Here is a 25,366-nt window from a genome sequence, read left to right on the forward strand (position 1 = left end):
TTATTTAAAAAAAAAATGTTGTTTTATCATTCAAATCCCACTGATCCTTTCTATCCTGGTTAATTTTTCTACATATTAAAATTTGAAAATAAGAAATATATCAATTTAAAGGATGGGAATAAAGTTTAGAATCAAAGACATTTTTCAGTAGATAAAATACATATATTTACATATATCTGTACATCAGTCCTGTAAGAGGGACAAATAAGGAAGAAAGAGGGACAGAGTGACTGGTTCCCAAAGAGGGACTTTCACGCCAAAAGAGGGACATTTGGGAGCGATGCATCACAGGGATGTAGGTTACGCTGTATAGCTGTATTTACCATCACTTTGATAAATAAGGTACACATTTTCTGGCCACTGTAACTGATCGGCAAAATGTTTAATTTTCCCATGTCAGAAGAGAGGGCCAAGGAAGTTTATCCAGCTATGCTCGGCACCGCTATTCCCAGCAGCATAAATTGTTCGACCCAGCCATGAACTTCAGCTTTCACATTGTCCTCTCTGGGTTGTTAGTTTAAAATCGGAGAGCAGTGGGCCTATTCTTAGAGGGAGCATTAGAAAGGACATTTTATTTCACTTTCTTGGCAGTTATGCAAAAATGTCTGGAATGCAGTCGGTTTCTGCTGCAAACTCTTTAACACAAGTCGCTAATGGATTTTATAATGTCGTTTTACTGAATGTAAACGTACTATATTCTATTCTCCTCTCCGCTAACACGCCCATACGGTCAAATTTTATTCCACGTGAGGACAAAGGGCCCCTGTTTAGGTGTATTATCTATAAAGACGTGTAAACATTGCAGTGAGATTATGAAATTGTTTTTTTTCATCCCTCCTCTTGTTCACTTCTGAGAAGAGCTAGCACAGGGGGACATTACAAGACGGGAATAATGTAAGAAGTTTATCTTACCTGTGAGTTATGAGGCATACATTGTTAAGTAAGATTTAGGGTACCTAGAGCAAAGCTGACAGCAGACCCTGGATGGACTTTGACCATTTTTTGGTTAGAGCCAGATGCCGACAATGAATTTCCCTTAAAGGGATACTTAAGTTAAAAAAAAAAAAAAAAATATATATATATATATATATACACACACACACACATACCTGGGACTTCTTCAAGCCCCCTGCACTCCTACTGTGCCCAAGGCGTCCTCCTGATGCCCTTCAGGCAGCGGCAGCGGCGACCCCCACAAAGCTGGGCTGTCACCGCTACTGCGCACACGTGTGGCCCCAAGTCGCACACACCCGGTAGCGCTCTTGTGGACGGGGGCGTTCTGCTCATGTGCAATACTCGTAATTCGCAACTGCTCATGCGCAGAATGCTGGGAGCTTGACAAGGGTGCGCACAGCTCGAGGCCGCATGTGCACAATATCCGCTGACTTGTAGCGAGAGCCCAGCTTTGTGTGGTTGCCTCTGCTGCCCAGAGGGGATCAGGAGCACGTCGTGGGCACAGTAGTCCAGGGGGCTGGAAGAAGGCCCAGATAATTTACTTTTTTTTTACTTAAAGGGATACTGTAGGGGGGTCGGGGGAAAATGAGTTGAAGTTACCCGGGGCTTCTAATGGTCCCCCGCAGACATCCTGTGCCCGGGCAGCTACTCACCGATGCTCCGGCCCCGCCTCCAGTTCACTTCTGGAATTTCTGACTTTAAAGTCAGAAAACCACTGCGCCTGCGTTGCCGTGTCCTCGCTCCCACTGATGGCACCAGGAGCATACTGCGCAGACCAAAGACCATACTGGGCTTGTGCAATACACTCCTGGTGACATCAGCGGGAGCGAGGACACGGCAACGCAGGCACAGTGTTTTTCAGACTTTAAAGTCTGAAATTCCAGAAGTTAACCGGAGGCGGGGCCGGAGCATCGGTGAGTGGCTGCACGGGCACAGGATGTCTGCAGGGGACCATTAGAAGCCCTGGGTAAGTTCATCTCATTTTCCCCCGACCCCCCCTACAGTATCCCTTTAAGAACCCCCCATTCCCTTTAGATTGTAAGCTCGCAAGGGCAGGGCTCTCTCCCCTTTTGTGTCTTGAAATCATTATACATTTTATTCATCGTGTTACTTTTATCACTGTCATTACCAATTCTGTACTTTGTGTTCTGTATTTTGTATAATTTTTGTATTTTGTCACTGATTATGTATCTTGTATATTGGTGTAGACCGTTGTCTGTATTATTATGTACCTCATGTTTGTTTCTTACTTTGTACAGCTCCACGGAATATGTTGGAGCTTTATAAATCAATAATAATAATCTCTTTAAAGTGGACCTGAACTCACAACTCCCTATCTGCTCTAAAAGATAAGAAACAGCATAATAACCTTTAAAGAGACTCTGTAACAACATTTTCAGCCTTATTTATTTTATCCTATAAGTTCCTATACCTGTTGTATTGTGGTCTGGGTTACTGCAGCCTTTTCTAGTTGCACTGTCTCTGTCATATATCTAATCTCCTTTCCTTTGTCAAGCTTTGTCAACACAGAGAGGAATGCTGCCTCTGCTGTGATAGGGAGAAGTTATGCATGCCCTCTGCAGGCTCTGTGTGTGCTTTGTTTATCCCTCACAGACAGGTCTCTGCTCTCTGTTTCAGCTCGTCATGCTGAGAAACTGTGCGAACGAAGGGACAGGAGTGCAGATAAATCACAATGTAATAAAAACTTGTAGCATACTGTCACACGATATATATATATATATATATACACATATACATACATATATATACAGTGTTCTCCCCAGGCTGTTTTAGCTGGGTGCTCAACCCGGCTAGTTTGGGTGACCACCCGGCTGTCACCGGCTCACTTCCTCCTCTGCTTTAAGTAGAATTGAGTAGAGAAGCGCCGGCCCTGCATTCTCTCATCTCGCTCCACCCGGCTACTTTTTCATGCAACCCGGCTGGAAAAAATTTCTAGGGAGAACACTGTATATATGTGTGTATATATATATATATATATATATATATATATATATATATATATATATATATATATATATATATATATATACACATACACACACACACACATATACATCGCTTCCTGGTTAGCGGCCATGTTTATTGTTTGTGAACACTGCCTAAAACTGGCGATTAAAGGCCAGGATTGCAGCGGGGAGTGGCAGAAACGGCAAAGAGGGATCCAGGAGATTGATTAGTATGTTTTTTTATTGTACAAATCGGACAGGGCAGATTCTCTTTAGAGAAAAACATTTCTTTGTTACAGCTGATACAAGTCCTGCAATAGCATACAGTACATATTGTTAACATCCTGTGCTTTCAGATTAGCCTCTCTGCTGTGGCAGTCAGCTGACACAGCTATGGGATCAAATTACAACTTGTGATTAGACACAGATAGGGGAATTAGACAGGCTAAACTCTCTAAATACATACAGGGTGCATTTCTCTCTGTTTTCCTTCTGTCCCGTACAAGAGTTCAGGTCCACTTTAAAGGACAACTATTGCAAACATGTAAAATACATACATTTAAGATGTACATTTCTCCCAGAGTAAATTTCACTATAAATTACTTTGTTGCCGTTAGAAGGTAGTAAAAAGCTAATGGATCTGCCTGATTTTGGACTAGTCCATCTTCTCATGGAGGATTTTCAGGTGTTTCTTTATTTACAAAAACACTTACTGAACGGCAATTACTCAGTGCAACTGCCAAAATAGGGTGGGCAGCTGGCATCTTTTGCATAGATCCTTTCCAAACAGTGCTTTTGAAAGAATAAAGGTAATACTGAGAAACCGCCATTTCACATGGACTAGTCCAAAATCTGTCAGCTTTTTACTACCTACTGTAAGTGACCGCAACATAGGAAAAAGTAATTAATAGTGGATATTACTTTAGGAGAAATGCACATCTTTATTTTAAATGTTGCAATTTTTCACAATAGTGGTCCTCTAAAGAGGCACCCCAATGACATATAGTAGAATGTAATACATTATGCAGGATGCCCAATTTTACATGAATTACCCTAGTTTCAGCAATATGGAACGCACATCATCACAGGCGGCGACGGTCATCATAGCATCCTGCTTAGGCCCTATTTATTTTGCAGTGACTTGGATTATATCTTTGAAATAGCCTTTATGAATACTTGTAGAAGTCCCTGGTTTTAGATTATCTTGTATGGTGCTGAGAGAGAAAAAAAATATTTGCTCCTGAAGAAGATGTCTCTGTGCCATGAAACGAGCAGCAGGCTTTTTTTTTGTAAAGTGTATACAATATGCACCATGTATGACATTCTATTATTGTTATAGATTGGGACTGTGTTGGCGACAACAATCTGTTTTTTTTTAAAGCATCTCTAGATCTTAACACTTCGCATCCAGATCTTTTTTCCCACTTATGGACCAGAGCAGTTTTGACAGTTTAGCTATGTCCTTATTTAATCAGAAATAACTGTATCCCTACTTAAGACACAGAAATGAAATATATATATCTTTTTCCAAGACAAACTAAGCTTTCATTGTATGCCATTTTTTTTCATCAAACAATTTTGTTTTCTATGAATTTTAATGGGAAAACAAAGAAAAAAAATAGAAAAAACTTTCTCAGTTTTACCAATTACAGTTTAAAAATAAAAAGTGCTACTGTAGATAAAAAAAAAACACAAATGTTGTTTGGCTATTCTTACTGCTTATCACAAAACTTAGATTATATTCCGGTCACAATTTATGGTGAAGATATTTGATTCTGAAATAATGCTACAGAGTGTATTTTTCACTATGAAATGAGAAAATAAAAGTATTTTTAATAGTAAAAATCAATCTCATTAGCTCAGGAAACATATATTCCCATTCACCAATTAGTGCTGCATCAGATAGTGCCAGAAATGTGCACAGGAGCAAGCCCAATCCTGCACAGCACTGCTTCTGCTACAAGACGTATATTTACTGACTTGTGGCTTAGATGAAGTCACAGAGGACGTATATCTACTGACTTGTGGATAAAGTGGTTAAAGAGACTGTAACAAAATTTTCAGCTTTATTTCTCCTATCCTACAAGTTCCTATACATGTTCTAATGTTCTCTGGCTTACTGCAGCCTTTTCTAGTTGCACTGTCTCTCTAATATATATTCTCTTCTTTTCTTTGTCAAGCTTTGTCGACCCAGAGAGGAAGGAGCTGCCTCTGCTGTGATAGGGACAAATTATGCACGCCCCCTCCAGGCACACTCCTGTGTGCTTTGTTTATTTCTCACTCACAGACAGGTCCCTGCTCTCAGTCTCAGCTGTGTCTGTGAGGCTGTGGGAGGAGGGAGCTGCCTGTCACATGCTGACAATTTGTTACCCAGACACAGAGCAGTGCAAAGCCCAGCCTCCTGGCTCAGAAGAAACAGCTGTGTTTATAAAGGTGTCTGAGGATTCTTGTCACGCTTCAGTGGCACAGAGCTGCAGAGGCAGAAGGTAAAACTTTTTCTAAACTTGCACATAACATCTGAAGGCTGCATTCACTGTGTACCGTAATAATAAAAACTTGTCATGCAAACATAAGACAGTATACATCCTGTTTCTTTTCAGTATACTTCCTGTTTTGGCGGCCATCTTTACTGTTTACAAAACAGTTTATAAAACTGTTATTTTATCGCCAATATTGCGGCATACAGTAAGAAAATGTCACAGAGGGGGCTAGGAGATGTCCCCGAACAGGCTGATATGTTTATTTATATAGCATTTCTTCAATACAGATTCTCTTTAATAAAAGCATTGTTTTATATTTTTTACACTGCTTTGGGTCCTTTAAACTCCACTTCTTCTGTTGTTACACAACTTTTGCACCAGAACATTTAGAGAGACATGGGGCCATATGCAATTCACTTTTTCACCTGACTTTTCTCCAAGGAGATAATTTTTCATCTTCGATTAAAATAACTTTTCAGTACTTTTCAACTAAAAAAAGTACCAAAAAGTAGGTGAAAAGGTACTATCAACATTATTTTGAGTATTTTCTTATTTTCTGGTGGCTTAAAAGGCATTTTATTGACAAGTTTAAAAATATCACCTAGGAGAAAACTCAGGTGAAAAAGTGAATTGCATATGGGTCCAGGGTGTTGTTTCTGTTCACCTCAGAACACTAAACAAACATTCTTCAGTGATGCACCTTGCCAGCAGTAAAGATGCTGCCACCTAAGACCTGCCACATTTAAGAAAAGATAAAATATAAGCAATTTTAATCATTAAGTTACATTCAGTAAAGCTTCTCTTTAAGCAGGAGCATAACGTAAATATTGTTAGCCCCCAGAGCCAGGATAAGGTCCTTCAGCACCCAAGGCTAAAGCTGGGTACACACGTTGCGAGTTCCCGCTCGATCCGCAGGATCGATCATTTCTGACATGTTCGATCGGGTTTCGATCGATGCAGTGGTCGATTTTGCATGTTAAGTATGCAAAATCGATGGCTCTATCGATCGAAACCCGATCGAATATGTCGTAAATAATCAAATCAATCCCGCGGATTGAGCGGGAAATCGCAACGTGTGTACCCAGCATACATCACCCCTCCATCCCTCCCACCCCAGCCGTCACACACTTATTGCTATTAGACTAAGAGGCGCCTCAGGGCCCCCAATCCCCCCCACCCGAACACATTAATCTCAAGTTATCTGGCTTGCAGTCACTTCTTGTTTCTCTCTGCTTCAAACACAATAGGGGAGTGATAGCTCAGTAAGTTGTGCGCCTCCTGCTACAATGCGCCCTGAGGCTGGAGCCTCTCTCACCTCTGCCTCGGCCCAGCCCTGCTAGCCCCCCCCCCCACCATGGTGCTTTGTGTTCGCTGCCCCCTAAACACCCGTGTCATCAGCTGACAAAATTTCCTTCTCCCTCAAATCTAGCAGAGAAGCATGGCAGCAGTGCGTTATACTTTACAGAATCGGTTGGGTTGCACTCCAAAAAAAAGGACCACTGGATAATTATCACAGGGGACACTCATGAGGTATGGGGAAACAAAATGGGAGGAGGCACCCCAATGTAGTATGCAGTGAGTAAATGGGTAATGAAACAATCTTACCTCAGATTGGAGGTTTTAAGATAATAACTTTATTGGACACAGGAAAACCCAATGGCCTCAATTCACTAAGATCATGCTGGAAATAATAAGGTAAGAGAAAACTTACCTCCACACGTGAGAGAGTTATCTTACCTCTTCATTCCTTAAGTTACCTCCTCTGTAGTTAATTTACCTCCTCTGTGGTTATTTTCACATGCAGTTAATGAACAGCCTGTCTTTAACTCTGGAGTTATTTTAAGGATTGGAGAGTTAATTTAAAGACAGAAGAGTTAACTTTAGGCTTGCCTGAGGTAAAATGTTTCCTGAATACTACATGCCTTATCACCATGGTAACAACTCTAGAAGAGTTATTAAAGACAGGAGATAAGCTTAGTGAATTGAGGCCAATGTGTTTTGCGGGACCTGCCCACTTCCTCAGGTCTACAGTATAGTGTCTTACACAGCTGCACGCATGGACTGGGAGCACCTATAGAGCACATTTCATTTTGTGTGGGCTGCACAGCATATATGTACAGCGAGTGTTTCTAAAACTGTCACTAGAAATCTTCACCAAGCATCATTTCAGATGAAAATTATTCAGCATCTAAACAGGAAATCTGTGATTTTTCATAAGATCAGGGCGCATTAATGAAATGTGGCGTAACATTTCATTTGAGCTGGTATTACGGCGGCCAGAGGTTCTTGTAGGTTGCTTCATTCATGTGTGTGCCTACAGCAGTCACATGTACGGAACGTCTGGGTCGTAGGGCCTGGCACTTTCATACATGAGACTGTGCTTTAGGCAACGCTGGGTCACACGGTCTGAGACTAGAACATCGTTGTCTTATGTGCTGAGGCCGTCTTTTAAGTGTGTTACTACTTTGTACTTCAATTATTCATCTTTTCTTGGTAAAGTCTTCAGTAAAGAAGTAAAAATAAACTGCAAACAAAATTAAAAACTTCAACTGGCAGCTGCATAGTTTTGTACTGCTTCAAAAAGGACAAAGTTTGAGGTGCGAGTGATATTAAATTAGATGCCTGTTGGACTGTGCTCTAATAATGACTGGAGCAAGGTGTAGTCCACTATACTGTATATCAATTGTTTGCCTGCTCTTACAATGCATCACCAGGTATCAGGGGCGTATGTGGGTAATATAGTGACAGACACAGAACATTTATATCACACTTTTCTCCTGGTGGACTCAAAGTGTCAGAGGCAGAACCCTTAACCATTTAACCATTATACCACCCAGCCGTTTGCCATAATACCGATGGCAAACACTAAAATTGCTTACCTTACAGTAAACATAAGAAGAAGGAAGAAGTAGAGTTTTACTTACAAGACACAACATTTATATTGCGCTTTTCTCCTAGCGGACTCAAAGCACTTTACAGCTGCAGCCACTTAAAGCGTGCTCCACTGGTCACCAGGATCATTGGGGAGCCTTGTCCAATGACTCCTTGCTGTGTTAAATACTGGATTTAGCTGATATACTTACATTGGGGATTCTTTCAGTCTCCCGTAGTCTGTTCCTCTGTTGTCCCCTCAGTTGTTCAGCTGTTACACCCTTTAAAGTCAGCGACTAGCTCGCAAACTACTGCTGGATGTTCCACAGGGTCCCCATGACCTCTTGCACCCCACCGCTGCTGGGCCCGGGGTGAAAAGAAGGATAAGCACTTGGTTGCCTCTCACAGATTGCTGATTTACACCATTGACTAGACAAATAACATTTAAACTGTGCTTTCTCCTGGCGGACTCAAAGCGCTTGAGCTGCAGCCACTAGGGTACGCTCAGTAGGCAGTAGCAGTGTTAGAGTCTTGTCCAAGGACTCCTTACTGAATAGGTGCAGGCTTACTGGACAGGAAGAGTCCAGTTTTGAACCCAGGTCGCCTGTGTCAGAGCCCTTAAAGGACATCCGAGGTGAAAATAAATTGATGAGATAAACAACAGTATCTACCCTCCTCCTAAAAATGACTTTTTTTTGTTATCTAACGGTTTTATTTTATATTTTGATCTAGTTTTTAAGCTTTTACTGTTTCATTGCCTCTGCTCAATGACACCCTCATTGAAGTATGCCAGAGCTCAAACCTATGAACTTATGACCTTTTTATCTCTTTCCTGCTCTCAGAGGCCATTTACTGCCAGGAAAGTGTTTTATGACTAATTATTTATCAGTGAGGTTTATGCTATAGTTTGACCCAGTCCCAACCCGGACAGAAACTGTCACTTGCATACCTGATGTTTAACCCTTTCAGGCATAGAAAGAAAAAAGCATAGTTATTTGTGTGCTTGGCACTTTACATACACATGTCCATCTCATCATGTCACATGTCACATTGGTTGTCCTTTAACCATTACACTACCCAGGCACCACCACTGGGCAGCTGTACACACACTAGACATTTTATATTGATGGCCCACAATGATCATCTTAGTTTGAGGTTTATCTAGACCTAAAATGATAATTGTCGTGGAGGATTATCTAGCCTTTGAAGGAGGCTTTATTGTGCATCCAGCTACAGTGTTCTTCAGAAGTGATAGAGAGTATGAAGCAACTTGTTACACATCTTTGCACACAGATAGGATAGCTGGAAATTCTGCAGGTTGCTCACACAGAACACATCTATCTCTACATGGGTTACATATGAAAGCATGTTATGCAGAAATATTCTGTTCTGTCTATCACAGACTAAACTTACACAAAGGTGTTACTTTCAACCAAGGTTCAAAGTTCTTTCACAAGCTCACAAATCCAGTTATCACTTCAAAGTTAAATATGCTTGTATAAGGGAGGACAAAGAACCTTGTGCCAGTCTAAACTCGGCAGAGGTTGCTAGTCGGGAGCCGTCTCTGGGCTACTTCCTGTCATGTGACCACATTTCTACATTTTCAAAACGCTGTTTACTGCAGAAGCCTTTTTTAGATAGAAAAAGGTAACATTTGAAATACTCTGCCTATTAAAATATCACATGGCACATTCAGATCTGTGCCTGGAGTTGGGCATTAAAAGTGGTGAATCAAACTGCATACCTGAGTATTCTCTCATTTGTAAGGAGATGATAAATGACATATATGGTTGGCACAGTGGCAAAGCACACTTTCCTTGCAGTTCCAGCTTCAAATTCCGGCCAGGAGATGTCTACATAAAAATATCATAACACAACACATATCAGACTCATAGGCCCATATGCAATTGACTTTTAATACTGAGTTTTCTCCTAGGAGACATTTCCAAAAGTTGTAAATGAAATGCCTTTTAACCTCCTCGGCGTTCTATTGAGATCGCCAGGGAGGCTGCGGGAGGGTTTTTTTTTAATTAAAAAAAAACTATTTCATGCAGCCAACTGAAAGTTGGCTGCATGAAAGCCCACTAGAGGGCGCTCCGGAGGCGTTCTTCCGATCGCCTCCGGCGCCCATAATAAACAAGGAAGGCCGCAATGAGCGGCCTTCCTTGTTTTGCTTAGATCGTCGCCATGGCGACGAGCGGAGTGACGTCATGGACGTCAGCCGACGTCCTGACGTCAGCCGCCTCCGATCCAGCCCTTAGCGCTGGCCGGAACTTTTTGTTCCGGCTGCGCAGGGCTCAGGCGGCTAGGGGGGCCCTCTTTCGCCGCTGCTCGCGGCGAATCGCCGCAGAGCGGCGGCGATCAGGCAGCACACGCGGCTGGCAAAGTGCCGGCTGCGTGTGCTGCTCTTTATTTGGTGGAAATCGGCCCAGCAGGGCCTGAGCGGCAGCCTCCGGCGGTGATGGACGAGCTGAGCTCGTCCATACCGCTCAGGAGGTTAACCACTTAAGTACCAGCGGTCTCTGCCCCCTTAAGGACCAGAGACCGCTGGTACAGAAACAGTGGAATCCCGACGGATGACGAATCGCCGCACATACCCGCCACACGTCAGAAACGTGGGCCACCCTCTCTGCTGTCTCTGTGACGGCAGAGTTCCTGCGAGCCGGTCAGGAGCTGCTTTCATTGGCTCCTGGCCCTGTCTTTCAATGTAAGCCAATGGGAGTTGCTTACATTGAAAAACAGAGCCAGGAGCCAATGAAATCGACTCTTGACCGGCTCACAGGGCTCTGCCGTCATTATTATTATTATAGAGACCGGCAGAGCAAGTAAGCTGTGACGGGACACGGCGATTCAGCAGCGAGAGCGATGAAACCGGCAGATGCACGCAGCGGCGGCTAATTGAATTCTACACCCTGCCAGCCAGGTAACCACCAAAACAGGGCGTAGATTTCAATCACTGTGGTCCTTAACCACTTGCCGACCGCCTACTTCATATTGGCGGCGGCAAAGTGGCAGCCCCAGGACCACGTAACGCAGATTGGCGTCAGGTCCTGGGGCACTCTCTGGCCGGGGATCGCGCGCTGGGATGCGCGCGCATCCGCCGGCAATAGGCTCCGCCCAACCCGCCGGCCAATCGGAAGCGCCGGCGGGTTGTTAACCCGACGATCGCCGGATAGGAAGCGTATAATACGCTTTGTAATGTTTACAAAGTGTATTATACAGGCTGCCTCCTGCCCTGGTGGTCCCAGTGTCCGAGGGACCACCAGGGCAGGCTGCAGCCACCCTAGTCTGCACCCAAACACACTGATCTGCCCCCCCCTGCCCCCTGATCGCCCACAGTACCCCTCAGACCCCCCCCTGCCCACCCCCCAGACCACCGTTTGCACACAATCACCCCCCTAATCACCCATCAATCACTCCCTGTCACTATCTGTCAACGCTATTTTTTTTTTAGTCCCTAAACTGCCCCCTGCTCCCTCCTGATCACCCCCCCACCCCTCAGATTCTCCCCAGACCCCCCCCCCCCCCTGTGTACTGTATGCATCTATCCCCACTGATCACCTGTCAATCACCTGTCAATCACCTGTCAATCACCCGTCAATCACCCCCTGTCACTGCCACCCATCAATCAGCCCCTAACCTGCCCCTTGCGGGCAATCTGATCACCCACCCACACCAATAGATCGCCCGCAGATCCGACATCAGATCACCTCCCAAATCCATTGTTTACATCTATTCTCTCCTCTAAACACCCACTAATTACCCATCAATCACCCCCTATCACCACCTGTCACTGTTACCCATCAGATTAGACCCTTGCGGGCACCCAATCACCCGCCCACACGCTCAGATTGCCCTCAGACCCCCGCCTTATCAATTCGCCAGTGCAATATTTACATCTGTTATTCCCTGTAATAACCCACTGATCACCTGTCAATCACCCATCAATCACCCCCTGTCATTGCCACCCATCAATCACCCCCTGTCACTGCCACCCATCAATCAGCCCCTAACCTGCCCCTTGCGGGCAATCTGATCACCCACCCACACCAATAGTTCGCCCGCAGATCCGACATCAGATCACCTCCCAAGTGCAGTGTTTACATCTCTTCTCTCCTCTAAACACCCACTAATTACCCATCAATCACCCCCTATCACCACCTGTCACTGTTACCCATCAGATTAGACCCTAATCTGCCCCTTGCGGGCACCCAATCACCCGCCCACACCTCAGAACGCCCTCAGACCCCAGCCCTGATCACCTCGCTAGTGCATTGCTTGCATCTATTTCCCCCCTCTAATCACACCTTGAGACACCCATAAATCACCTCCTGTCACCCCCTAGCACACCTACCCATCACATCAGGCCCTAATTTGCCCCGTGTGGGCTCCTGATCACTCGTCCAAACCCTCAGATCCCCCTCAGACCCCCTTCCGATCACCTCCCCAGTGCATTGATTGCATCTATTTTCCCCTCTAACCGCCCCCTGAGACACCCATCAATCACCTCCTGTCACCCCCCTAGCACTCCTATCCATCAGATCAGGCCCAATACATCCTGTCATCTAAGAGGCCACCCTGCTTATGACCGTTTCCACAAAATTTGCCCCCTCATAGACCACCTGTCATCAAAATTTGCAGATGCTTATACCCCTGAACAGTCATTTTGAGAAATTTGGTTTCCAGACTACTCACAGTTTTGGGCCCGTAAAATGCCAGGGCAGTATAGGAACCCCACAAGTGACCCCATTTTAGAAAGAAGACACCCCAAGGTATTCTGTTGCATCCATCTGAAAATGGCGCCTGCGAATAATGGCGCACGGTGTTGCCGCTAATCCGTTTGCCGCTTATCGCTATTTAACGTTAAAGCCTTATTGTTATTTAACGTTAAAGCCTTATTGTTATTTACCGTTAACACACAGAACCCTCTCTGTACCTATCCCTAACCCCTAAACTCCCCTGGTTGGTGCCTAACCCTAAGACCCTCCTGGTGGTGCCTAACCCTAAGACCCCCCTGGTGGTGCCTAATCCTGACCACCCCCCTGGTTGGTGCCTAACCCTAAGACCCTCCTGGTGGTGCCTAACCCTAAGACCCCCCTAGTGGTGCCTAACCCTAAGACCCCACTGGTGGTGCCTAACCCTAAGACCCCCCTGGTGGTGCCTAACCCTAAGACCCCCCTGGTGGTGCCTAACCCTAAGACCCCCCTGGTGGTGCCTAATCCTAACCACCCCCCTGGTGGTGCCTAACACTAACCACCCCCTGGTGGTGCCTAATCCTAACAACCCCCCTGGTGGTGCCTAACCCTAAGACCCCCCTGATGGTGCCTAACCCTAAGACCCCCCCAGTGGTGCCTAACCCTAACCTTGACAGTGTTACATTAAATCCATTCCCCGTTTTGCAGTTAAATAACGTCAGCAGTTTGGCTTATGTAGGGCGCTATTGATAAATAACGTTAGTGTGTGCCACTATTGATAAATAACGTTAGTGTGTGCCGTTTTTCTTCTTTTTTCCCTGTGCGCCATTATTATGCAGTACTAACGATAAATAGCGATAAGCGTATCTTTTTAATGCGGCGCCATTTTTATGCATAGGCGCTGTGCGCCATTATTCACTGATCCCATTCTGTTAGGTGTATGATGAGTTCATAGAAGATTTTATTTTTTGTCAAAAGTTAGCGGAAATTGGTTTTTTATTGTTTTTTTCACAAAGTGTCATTTTTCACTAACTTGTGACAAAAAATAAAATCTTCTATGAACTCACCATACCCCTAACGGAATACCTTGGGGTGTCTTCTTTCTAAAATGGGGTCACTTGTGGGGTTCCTATACTGCCCTGGCATTTTAGGGGCCCTAAACCGTGGGGAGTAGTCTAGAAAACAAATGCCTCAAAATGACCTGTGAATAGGACGTTGGGCCCCTTAGCGCACCTAGGCTGCAAAAAAGTGTCACACATGTAGTATCGCCATACTCAGGAGAAGTAGTATAATGTGTTTTGTGGTGTATTTTTACACATACCCATGCTGGGTGGGAGAAATCTCTCTGTAAATGGACAATTGTGTGTAAAAAAAAATCAAAAATGTGTCATTTACAGAGATATTTCTCCCACCCAGCATGGTTATATGTAAAAATACACCACAAAACACATTATACTACTTCTTCTGAGTACGGCGATACCACATGTGTGACACTTTTTTGCAGCCTAACTGTGCTAAGGGGCCCAAAGTCCAATGAGTACCTTTAGGATTTCAGAGGTCATTTTGAGACATTTGGGTTCAAGACTACTCCTCACGGTTTAGGGCCCCTAAAATGCCAGGGCAGTATTGGAACCCCACAAATGACCCCATTCTAGAAAGAAGACACCCCAAGGTATTCTGTTAGGTGTATGATGAGTTCATAGAAGATTTTATTTTTTGTCAAAAGTTAGCGGAAATTGGATTTTTATTGTTTTTTTCACAAAGTGTCATTTTTCACTAACTTGTGACAAAAAATAAAATCTTCTATGAACTCACCATACCCCTAACGGAATACCTTGGGGTGTCTTCTTTCTAAAATGGGGTCACTTGTGGGGTTCCTATACTGCCCTGGCATTTTAGGGGCCCTAAACCGTGAGGAGTAGTCTAGAATCCAAATGCCTCAAAATGACCTGTGAATAGGACGTTAGGCCCCTTAGCGCACCTAGGTTGCAAAAAAGTGTCACACATGTGGTATCGCCGTACTCAGAAGAAGTAGTATAATGTGTTTTGGGGTGTATTTTTATACATACCCATGCTGGGTGGGAGAAATCTCTCTGTAAATGGACAATTGTGTGTAAAAAAAATCAAATAATTGTCATTTACAGAGATATTTCTCCCACCTAGCATCTGTATGTGTAAAAATACACCCCAAAACACATTATACTACTTCTCCTGAGTACGGCGGTACCACATGTGTGGCACTTTTTTGCACCCTAAGTGCGCTAAGGGTCCCAAAGTCCAATGAGTACCTTTAGGATTTCACAGGTCATTTTGCGACATTTGGTTTCAAGACTACTCCTCACGGTTTAGGGCCCCTAAAATGCCAGGGCAGTATAGGAACCCCACAAATGACCCCATTTTAGAAAGAAGACACCCCAAGGTATTCCGTTAGGAGTATGGTGAGTTCATAGAAGATTTTATTTTTGTCACAAGTTAGCGGAAAATGACACTTTGTGAAAAAAAACAATTAAAATCAATTTCCGCTAACTTGTGACAAAAAAAAAAAAATCTTCTATGAACTCACCATACTCCTAATGGAATACCTTGGGGTGTCTTCTTTCTAAAATGGGGTAATTTGTGGGATTCCTATACTGTCCTGGCATTTTAGGGGCCCTAAACCAGAGCAGTCTTGAAACGAAATTTCTCAAAATGACCTGTGAAATCCTAAAGGTACTCATTGGACTTTGGGCCCCTTAGCGCAGTTAGGGTGCAAAAAAGTGCCACACATGTGGTATCGCCGTACTCAGGAGAAGTAGTATAATGTGTTTTGGGGTGTATTTTTCCACATACCCATGCTGAGTGGGAGAAATATCTCTATAAATTGACAATTGTGTGTAAAAAAAATAAAAAAATTGTCATTTACGGAGATATTTCTCCCACCCAGCATGGGTATGTGTAAAAATACACCCCAAAACACATTATACTACTTCTCCTGAGTACGGCAATACCACATGTGTGGCACTTTTTTGCAGCCTAACTGCGCTAAGGGGCCCAAAGTCCAATGAGCATCTTTAGGCTTTACAGGGGTGCTTACAATTAGGCACCCCCCAAAATGCCAGGACAGTGAACACACCCCACAAATGACCCCATTTTGGAAAGTAGACACTTCAAGGTATTCAGAGAGGAGCATAGTGAGTCCGTGGCAGATTTCATTTTTTTTTGTCGCAAGTTAGAAGAAATGGAAATTTTTTTTTTTTCTGTCACAAAGTGTCATTTTCCGCTAACTTGTGACAAAAAATAAAATCTTCAATGAACTCACCATGCCTCTCACTGAATACTTTGGGATGTCTTCTTTCTAAAATGGGGTCATTTGGGGGGTATTTGTACTATCCTGGAATTTTAGCCCCTCATGAAACCTGACAGGTGCGCAGAAAAGTCAGAGATGCTTGAAAATGGGAAAATTCACTTTTTGCACCATAGTTTGTAAACGCTATAACTTTTACCCAATCCAATAAATATACACTGAATGGTTTTTTTTTTATCAAAGACATGTAGCAGAATAACTTTCGTGCTCAAATGTATAGGAAATTTTACTTTATTTGAAAAATGTCAGCACAGAAAGTTAAAGTAGTCATTTTTTTGACAAAATTCATGTCTTTTTTGATGAATATAATAAAAGGTAAAACTCGCAGCAGCAATCAAATAGCACCAAAAGAAAGCTGTATTAGTGACAAGAAAAGGAGGTAAAATTCATTTAGGTGGTAGGTTGTATCAGTGCTGGGCCGAAATTACGCATTAGCGTAATTACGCATCGTAATTCACTACAAATGCACCGTAAGCGTTACGTGTAAGGTTACGGTATTACGCGTAATTAATTACGCGTAGACCGTGGGGTTACGTTTTACGCGTAACAAATTACGCATAAGACAGTAAACTCCCATTGAAATTACACAGTCTGCCGTAATCGCGTAATATTACGCTCCCGTATAATATAAAAAAGCCGCCGACTTTAAGGGTTAATAGCAAAGCCCCCTTAAGTGCTAAGAGCCTCAAATTTGGAGAATATATTAAGGAGATCAGAAGGAATAAGAGGAAAATTTTTTTTTTCAAAAAGACCTTATAGTTTTTGAGAAAATCGATGTTAAAGTTTCAAAGGAAAAATATATACATTTAAAAACCCGCCGACTTTAACGGTTAATAGCAAAGCCTGCTTAAAATTTAGGAACACCAAATTCACAGGGTATATTAAGGGGATCAGTGGGAATAAGAGGAAACATTTTTTTTTCAAAAAGACCTTATAGTTTTTGAGAAAATCGATTTTTAAGTTTCAAGGGCGAAAATGTCTTTTAAATGCGGAAAATGTCAGTTTTTTTTGCACAGGTAACAATAGTGTTTTATTTTCATAGATTCCCCCAAGTGGGAAGAGTTTTACTTACGATGGGCGGTGGAGGTGGAGGCCGCGATTTCCTGGGGAGGGGTTCATGGTGGCATCTGGGAGTCCCCTTTAAAAAGGGGTCCCCCAGATGCCCACCCCCCTCCCAGGAGAAATGAGTATAGAGGTACTTGTACCCCTTACCCATTTCCTTTAAGAGTTAAAAGTAAATAAACACACAAACACATAGAAAAAGTATTTTAATTGAACAAAAAACATAACCACGAAAAAAGTCCTTTAATATTCTTAATTAACCATTAATACTTACGGTACCTGTCCCTTTAAAAGCCAGTTCCCACGCAATATCCTCGGAAATATACTAATCAGTTACAATGTAACAAAGTTATTACAATGTAACAACTTTGTTACTTTGTAACACCACCGCACCCGACGTCACTCGCCGCTCACCCGCCGGCCGCCGCATACACGCTAGTCCCCGCCGGCTCCCGCCGTCCACTCCGCCCACACCTGTCACCCATATACATGCTGGCACCCATGGGTGCCAGCATGTATATAGGTGACATGTGGGAGAGGCGGGGAGGGCAGCGGAGCCGGCGGGGACTTAGCGTCCCTTCACCCGACAGAGCTCTGAGCTATATTAGCTCAGAGCTCTCGAAAGCATCTTTGTATTTGGGCTGCAAGGAGCCCCATTGGTCCTTAGCAGACCAATGGGGTTCCTTCAAATCAGAAGGAACCCCATTGGTCTGCTAAGGACCAATGGGGCTCCTTGGAGCCCAAATACAAAGATGCTTTCGAGAGCTATGAGCTATAGCTCAGAGCTCTGTCGGGTGAAGGGACGCTAAGTCCCCGCCGGCTCCGCTGCCCTCCCTGCCTCTCCCACATGTCACCTATATACATGCTGGCACCCATGGGTGCCAGCATGTATATGGGTGACAGGTGTGGGCGGAGTGGACGGCGGGAGCCGGCGGGGACTTAGCGTGTATGCGGCGGCCGGCGGGTGAGCGGCGAGTGACGTCGGGTGCGGTGGTGTTACAAAGTAACAAAGTTGTTACATTGTAATAACTTTGTTACATTGTAACTGATTAGTATATTTCCGAGGATATTGCGTGGGAACTGGCTTTTAAAGGGACAGGTAAGTATTAATGGTTAATTAAGAATATTAAAGGACTTTTTTCGTGGTTATGTTTTTTGTTTAATTAAAATACTTTTTCTATGTGTTTGTGTGTTTATTTACTTTTAACTCTTAAAGGAAATGGGTAAGGGGTACAAGTACCTCTATACTCATTTCTCCTGGGAGGGGGGTGGGCATCTGGGGGACCCCTTTTTAAAGGGGACTCCCAGATGCCACCATGAACCCCTCCCCAGGAAATCGCGGCCTCCACCTCCACCGCCCATCGGAGGTGGAGAAGAGCCCCTTGTCCTTGGATTGGACAAGGGCTCGGAGGGGGAGGGGAAAGCTTGGCTGCCCCTCCCCTTCCGAGACCCCCCAATCCATGGACCATGCGGGCTGGTATAGTCAGGGTGCGGAGCCCCACGCGGCCGGTGCTCCGCATTCTGGCTATCCCAGTCTGCATCGGGGACAAGGGGTTAAAGAGGTCTGGTAGGGGGGACCCCACGTCGTTTTTTTTTATATTTCCCACACTCAGAATGAAGTAAGTAAAACTCTTCCCACTTGGGGGAATCTATGAAAATAAAACACTATTGTTACCTGTGCAAAAAAAACTGACATTTTCCGCATTTAAAAGACATTTTCGCCCTTGAAACTTAAAAATCGATTTTCTCAAAAACTATAAGGTCTTTTTGAAAAAAAATGTTTTCCTCTTATTCCCACTGATCCCCTTAATATACCCTGTGAATTTGGTGTTCCTAAATTTTAAGCAGGCTTTGCTATTAACCGTTAAAGTCGGCGGGTTTTTAAATGTATATATTTTTCCTTTGAAACTTTAACATCGATTTTCTCAAAAACTATAAGGTCTTTTTGAAAAAAAAAATTTTCCTCTTATTCCTTCTGATCTCCTTAATATATTCTCCAAATTTGAGGCTCTTAGCACTTAAGGGGGCTTTGCTATTAACCCTTAAAGTCGGCGGCTACCTAACATTGATCCATGCGTCAACTTTTCCGCTTGGCAGCATGATCTTACGCATTAATTGCTAGTAGGATTTTACGCGTAAGCCTATAACGTAATAACCTGAATTACGGTATACTTACGCGTAATTGCGTAAGTGCTATGCGTAATTACAGACATGTTCCGAAATTGAATGTCTATGCCGTAAGCGTAATTTCGTAATGCGTAATAGCGTAAAATTACGCGTAATGATCCGTAAGCGTAGCTTTCTCCATTACGACCAGCACTGGGTTGTATGACTTAGCAATAAACCGTGAAAGCTGCAGTGGTCCGAATGGAAAAAAAGGCTCTGGTCCTTAAGGGGTTTTATGGGTTTTATGACTGCAGTCCTTAAGTGGTTAAAGAGAACCTGAACTGAAAATAAAAAGTCAAAATAACCGTACACTTACATCCTGTGTAGTCTACTTCTCAATCTCTTTCTCCTCTCCTGCGTCTGGTTAGTCCACTGTGAACAATGGAATTCTCTGTCCTCCATTTTAAAAATGGCCATTGCCCCATAACAGCTCCATGGTCAGCACACTGTTAAACTGTAATATCACCCACTTGAGCCATAGGGGACATGGGCATTACCTTGCACATTCAGTTGTAACTGACAGCTGTTGATATATAACTGACAGCAACTGGTATATTTCAGTTCTGACAAAATAGTGTCAGAACTGGAAGGGATCACTGTAAGAAGAAAATGGTGAGCTTCTGAGAGGAACTCACGGTGAGGTTAGTATCTAATATTCATTTGCAGCTACATCATGTGTTTATTTTAAATAATTTTACTCGCTTCAGGTTCCCTTTAAGTAGTTAAGCCATCAGCAAGGAAGAAATTACTCAAAATAATTTTGATAGTACTTTTTCACTTACTGGCCCATATGCAATTCATTTTTTCACCTGAGTTATCTCCTAGGAGATAATTTTCATCTTCTCTGTAAACTAAATTTTTAACATTTTACAATTGAAAAAGTACCCAAACGTTGGTGAACAGGTGCCATGAAATTTATTTTGAGTATTTTCTTGCTTGCTGTTGTCTTAAAAGGCATTTTATGACAAGTTGTAAAAATAGCAACTAGGTGAAAACGCAAGAGAAAAAGTGAATTGCATATGGCCCACTTTTTGATAATGAAAAGAAGAGATGAAAAATTATCTTCTAGGAGAAAACTCAGGAGAAAAAGTGAATTGCATATGCAAATATCTTTTTTTCCTGAGTTGTCTCCTAGGAGATAATTTTTAATCTTCTATTTAGAATAACTTTTTAGCACTTTGCAATTGAAAACATACCAAAAATTTGTTGGAAAAGTGCGATCAAAACTATTTTAATTTTTTCTTGCTTGCTGGTGATTAGAATGGCATTTTATTGACAAGTTTTAAATTATCACTTAGGAGAAAATTATCATGAGAAAACGTTAATTGCATAAGTAAAAGAGAAACCGAGAGCCCAATAGTGTAATATGTTAAAACAATTGGAAATATAAGAAGAGTATAATTTTATACTCACAAACACGGGTTACCTCCAGGCAACCACTGTATAGGCAGGTGAGGAGATTATCCTGTCCTCACTCAGGAATAAGAAGTCGCTCTCTGTAGATAGTAGAAAAAGGGGTATCCCCCTCCACCAAGGGTGGATATATATGACCAAGCAATAGACCAGAGGCGCCAAAAGTACAAAATCAGATTATTAAAAACTTTAAAATAAGCCTAGGAGGCAGTGGTGGACCCACCTCCCGCAAGCAGACCCAAGAGGCTGTATTATTTCTACAAAGTATTTATTAGGTATACTCCAGGGGGATTTCGCAACGCGTTTCACAGGCTTTGTACCCGCCTCCTCAGGCAACAAACATTAGGAGCATACGTCAGCAATTGGTCAGGGACACGCTTGGCGCCTTGCGTGTCCCTGACCAATTGCTGACGTATGCTCCTAATGTTTGTTGCCTGAGGAGGCGGGTACAAAGCCTGTGAAACGCGTTGCGAAATCCCCCTGGAGTATACCTAATAAATACTTTGAAGAAATAATACAGCCTCTTGGGTCTGCTTGCGGGAGGTGAGTCCACCACTGCCTCCTTGGCGCCTTGCGTGTCCCTGACCAATTGCTGACGTATGCTCCTAATGTTTGTTGCCTGAGGAGGCGGGTACAAAGCCTGTGAAACTCGTTGCGAAATCCCCCTGGAGTATACCTAATAAATACTTTGAAGAAATAATACAGCCTCTTGGGTCTGCTTGCGGGAGGTGAGTCCACCACTGCCTCCTTGGCGCCTTGCGTGTCCCTGACCAATTGCTGACGTATGCTCCTAATGTTTGTTGCCTGAGGAGGCGGGTACAAAGCCTGTGAAACTCGTTGCGAAATCCCCCTGGAGTATACCTAATAAATACTTTGTAGAAATAATACAGCCTCTTGGGTCTGCTTGCGGGAGGTGGGTCCACCACTGCCTCCTTGGCGCCTTGCGTGTCCCTGACCAATTGCTGACGTATGCTCCTAATGTTTGTTGCCTGAGGAGGCGGGTACAAAGCCTGTGAAACGCGTTGCGAAATCCCCCTGGAGTATACCTAATAAATACTTTGTAGAAATAATACAGCCTCTTGGGTCTGCTTGCGGGAGGTGAGTCCACCACTGCCTCCTTGGCGCCTTGCGTGTCCCTGACCAATTGCTGACGTATGCTCCTAATGTTTGTTGCCTGAGGAGGCGGGTACAAAGCCTGTGAAACTCGTTGCGAAATCCCCCTGGAGTATACCTAATAAATACTTTGTAGAAATAATACAGCCTCTTGGGTCTGCTTGCGGGAGGTGGGTCCACCACTGCCTCCTTGGCGCCTTGCGTGTCCCTGACCAATTGCTGACGTATGCTCCTAATGTTTGTTGCCTGAGGAGGCGGGTACAAAGCCTGTGAAACGCGTTGCGAAATCCCCCTGGAGTATACCTAATAAATACTTTGTAGAAATAATACAGCCTCTTGGGTCTGCTTGCGGGAGGTGAGTCCACCACTGCCTCCTTGGCGCCTTGCGTGTCCCTGACCAATTGCTGACGTATGCTCCTAATGTTTGTTGCCTGAGGAGGCGGGTACAAAGCCTGTGAAACTCGTTGCGAAATCCCCCTGGAGTATACCTAATAAATACTTTGTAGAAATAATACAGCCTCTTGGGTCTGCTTGCGGGAGGTGGGTCCACCACTGCCTCCTTGGCGCCTTGCGTGTCCCTGACCAATTGCTGACGTATGCTCCTAATGTTTGTTGCCTGAGGAGGCGGGTACAAAGCCTGTGAAATGCGTTGCGAAATCCCCCTGGAGTATACCTAATAAATACTTTGTAGAAATAATACAGCCTCTTGGGTCTGCTTGCGGGAGGTGGGTCCACCACTGCCTCCTTGGCGCCTTGCGTGTCCCTGACCAATTGCTGACGTATGCTCCTAATGTTTGTTGCCTGAGGAGGCGGGTACAAAGCCTGTGAAACGCGTTGCGAAATCCCCCTGGAGTATACCTAATAAATACTTTGTAGAAATAATACAGCCTCTTGGGTCTGCTTGCGGGAGGTGGGTCCACCACTGCCTCCTAGGCTTATTTTAAAGTTTTTAATAATCTGATTTTGTACTTTTGGCGCCTCTGGTCTATTGCTTGGTTAATTGCATAAGGGTCATTGGCAATTCGTTGGCCCATATGCAATTACCTTTTTCTCCTATGTTTTCTCCTAGGAGATACTTTTCAATTTTCTCTTTAAAATAACTTTTCAGCATTTTGCAATTGAAAAACTACCCAAAGTAGTAGGAAAGGTACTAACAAAATTATTTAGAGTTTTTTCTTGTTTGCAGAGGGTTTACAAGACATTTTATTGACAAGGTGTGAAAATATCTCCTAGGAGAAAACTAAGCAGAAAAAGTGAAATGCATATGGGTCATGGGGCCATATGCAATTCACTTTTTCACCTGAGATTTCTCCTAGGAGAATTTTTCATTTTCTATTTAATATAATTTTTTTGCGTTGGAAAAAGTACCAAAGGGTTGTTGAAAATGTATTATCAAAATTATTTTGAGTATTTTCTTGCCTGCTGGTGGTTTAAAATGTTTTTATTGACAATTTTGAATTGAAAATATCACTTAGGAGAAAAAGCAGATGAAGAAATTAATTGCATATGGGTCATAGTGTTTTAAGGCTAAATCACCAAGGCTGTCGTGTATTTATCCGTTGTGCCCCCAATAATGAGGGTAACCCTATTATTGTGCCTTTCCCTTCACTGCCCACTTTATTGCGTTCCCTTCATTGTTTTGGCAGAATTTTCAAATCCACAACCAACAACAACTTTGAGAAAATCTACCCCAAATTCTGGCGATCCTCCCATTATAGCATTCCTCCCTACAATACGGTTTCCTGTGCTTTCCAGGCCCATCATCCCTGTACTTAGCACTTTGGAGTGTGCCGGGGGGGCGGCTGTGTAATATAGTTACCTGTTCCTCACCCTTAAGCTGGCCATACACTGGCCCGATTTGCCGCCGATGGGATCGAATCTGCTGCCAATCGTTCGCTCTAAACGCACCCGCCGATGCGATTTCCTCCCGAAATCGGATCGGTCCGTCGATCACGCCATGCGCGTTACTTCCGTCGATCACCCGCGGGTAGGGAGCGCGTCGCTAGCGGCGGCCGATCTGATACAGTTATACATTAACTGACGCTGGCTCCCGGGCATCTTCTCTGCGCTGCACCGCTCTTGCTTCCATCCCAGCGTACATTAACTTCCTGTGTCACTCCAGTGACCAGGAAGTTCAAATAGAGGGCGCTCAGCGGCGGCTCCACAGACTGTGATCGGTTTCAGGCTGAAATCGATTCACAATCTGTTTGCAGTAAAGGCAGCCATACGATCCCTCTCTGATCAGATTCGATCAGATAGGGATCTGTCAGCTGGTCGATCTAATGGCAAATCGACCAGTGTATGGCTACCTTTAAGGTGCCCATACATCTAGCGATATATGAACAGATCAACCAATAGACAGATCTCTCTCTGATCAAAGAATATTGATCTGCCCATACACCGCAGGCCAACTCCCGATAGATTTCAGCATGAAATCTATTGGGAATCAGCCTAGTGCTGCCCCCCGAGTGTAAATCCCTCCCCCCAGTATTCATGTATTACGTGGCTCGTGTGTGACATCACAGACACAGACTTGGTGCCATAAGGAGTTCATGGCGTATAAGGCCAGGAGTCATGGCAGCGGGACAGAGGATATTTTATACAGCACAGGCACTGGGTGGAACACTGGTCATTGCGATATTGAACACCATTACTGCCATGCACCTGCTCAAGCACCGATCCATGCATTAGACTGAATTCTGGCCCAAAATACATCAAATCATGGACTGGGTGGACAAGTTGCAGTTTTCAACAAGTTTCATTTGACTTGATAAAATTATCAAACTGGATGGTCGATTGGGTTGCAGAATCGGTAGATGTTTGGGCACCTTTAGACTTTTCGGTCTAAGTCTAAAGGTGCCTAAACATCTACCGATTTTGCAACCCAATTGACCATCCAGTTTGATCATTTTATCAAGTCGAATGAAAATTGTTGAAAACTTTTCACCACTCACGCTGCCATGTCCTCCCCAGTGCTGCAGCATCATGTGACAGTCACATGACCAGAAGTGGTTTTGTTGTTGTAAGTCAATGTGCCTACATATTACTGTCCATACTGTTCTGCAGTTTGGCATTTCCGCTCTTGAACTAATCATTGCAGAGCTCTGACCCTGGATTACTATTGGTTTAGTCAACATAAATGTACGAAGCTATTATTAATGACCGATGCCCTTTGCTTAACTGAAAGCGACCCTGTAGAAGGTTATGGAAGCTGCCATATGTGTTTCCTTTTAAACAAGGCATGTTGCCTTACTATCCTGCTATCCTGCTGATCTGTTGCCTAATATTTTCATTTTCAAATTA

At 43.8% G+C, this 25,366-nt stretch overlaps 1 protein-coding gene across 11 annotated transcripts in view; it reads right to left on the reverse strand.

Annotated features, from left to right (window-relative positions):
* Window positions 1-25,366, reverse strand: part of LOC137532315 (renalase-like) — a 603,961-nt gene that overhangs the window by 260,236 nt on the left and 318,359 nt on the right. For 9 of the 11 annotated variants that reach the window (XR_011023908.1, XR_011023907.1, XM_068252717.1 and 6 more), the window contains one exon: window positions 10,017-10,125. The exons of 1 other annotated variant lie outside the window; for it this stretch is intronic. Coding sequence is in view for 3 of the 10 variants with exons in the window: in XM_068252726.1 (XP_068108827.1) it covers window positions 10,017-10,125 (109 nt within the window). In the remaining 7 variants the exon portion in view is untranslated. Of the gene's footprint in view, window positions 1-2,394; window positions 2,610-10,016; window positions 10,126-25,366 lie in introns of those variants that run through there. One more of the 11 variants, XR_011023909.1, reaches the window with a different exon arrangement.

Source organism: Hyperolius riggenbachi, chromosome 9 (assembly GCF_040937935.1).
Source record: "Hyperolius riggenbachi isolate aHypRig1 chromosome 9, aHypRig1.pri, whole genome shotgun sequence".
Classification (NCBI taxonomy): domain Eukaryota; kingdom Metazoa; phylum Chordata; class Amphibia; order Anura; family Hyperoliidae; genus Hyperolius; species Hyperolius riggenbachi.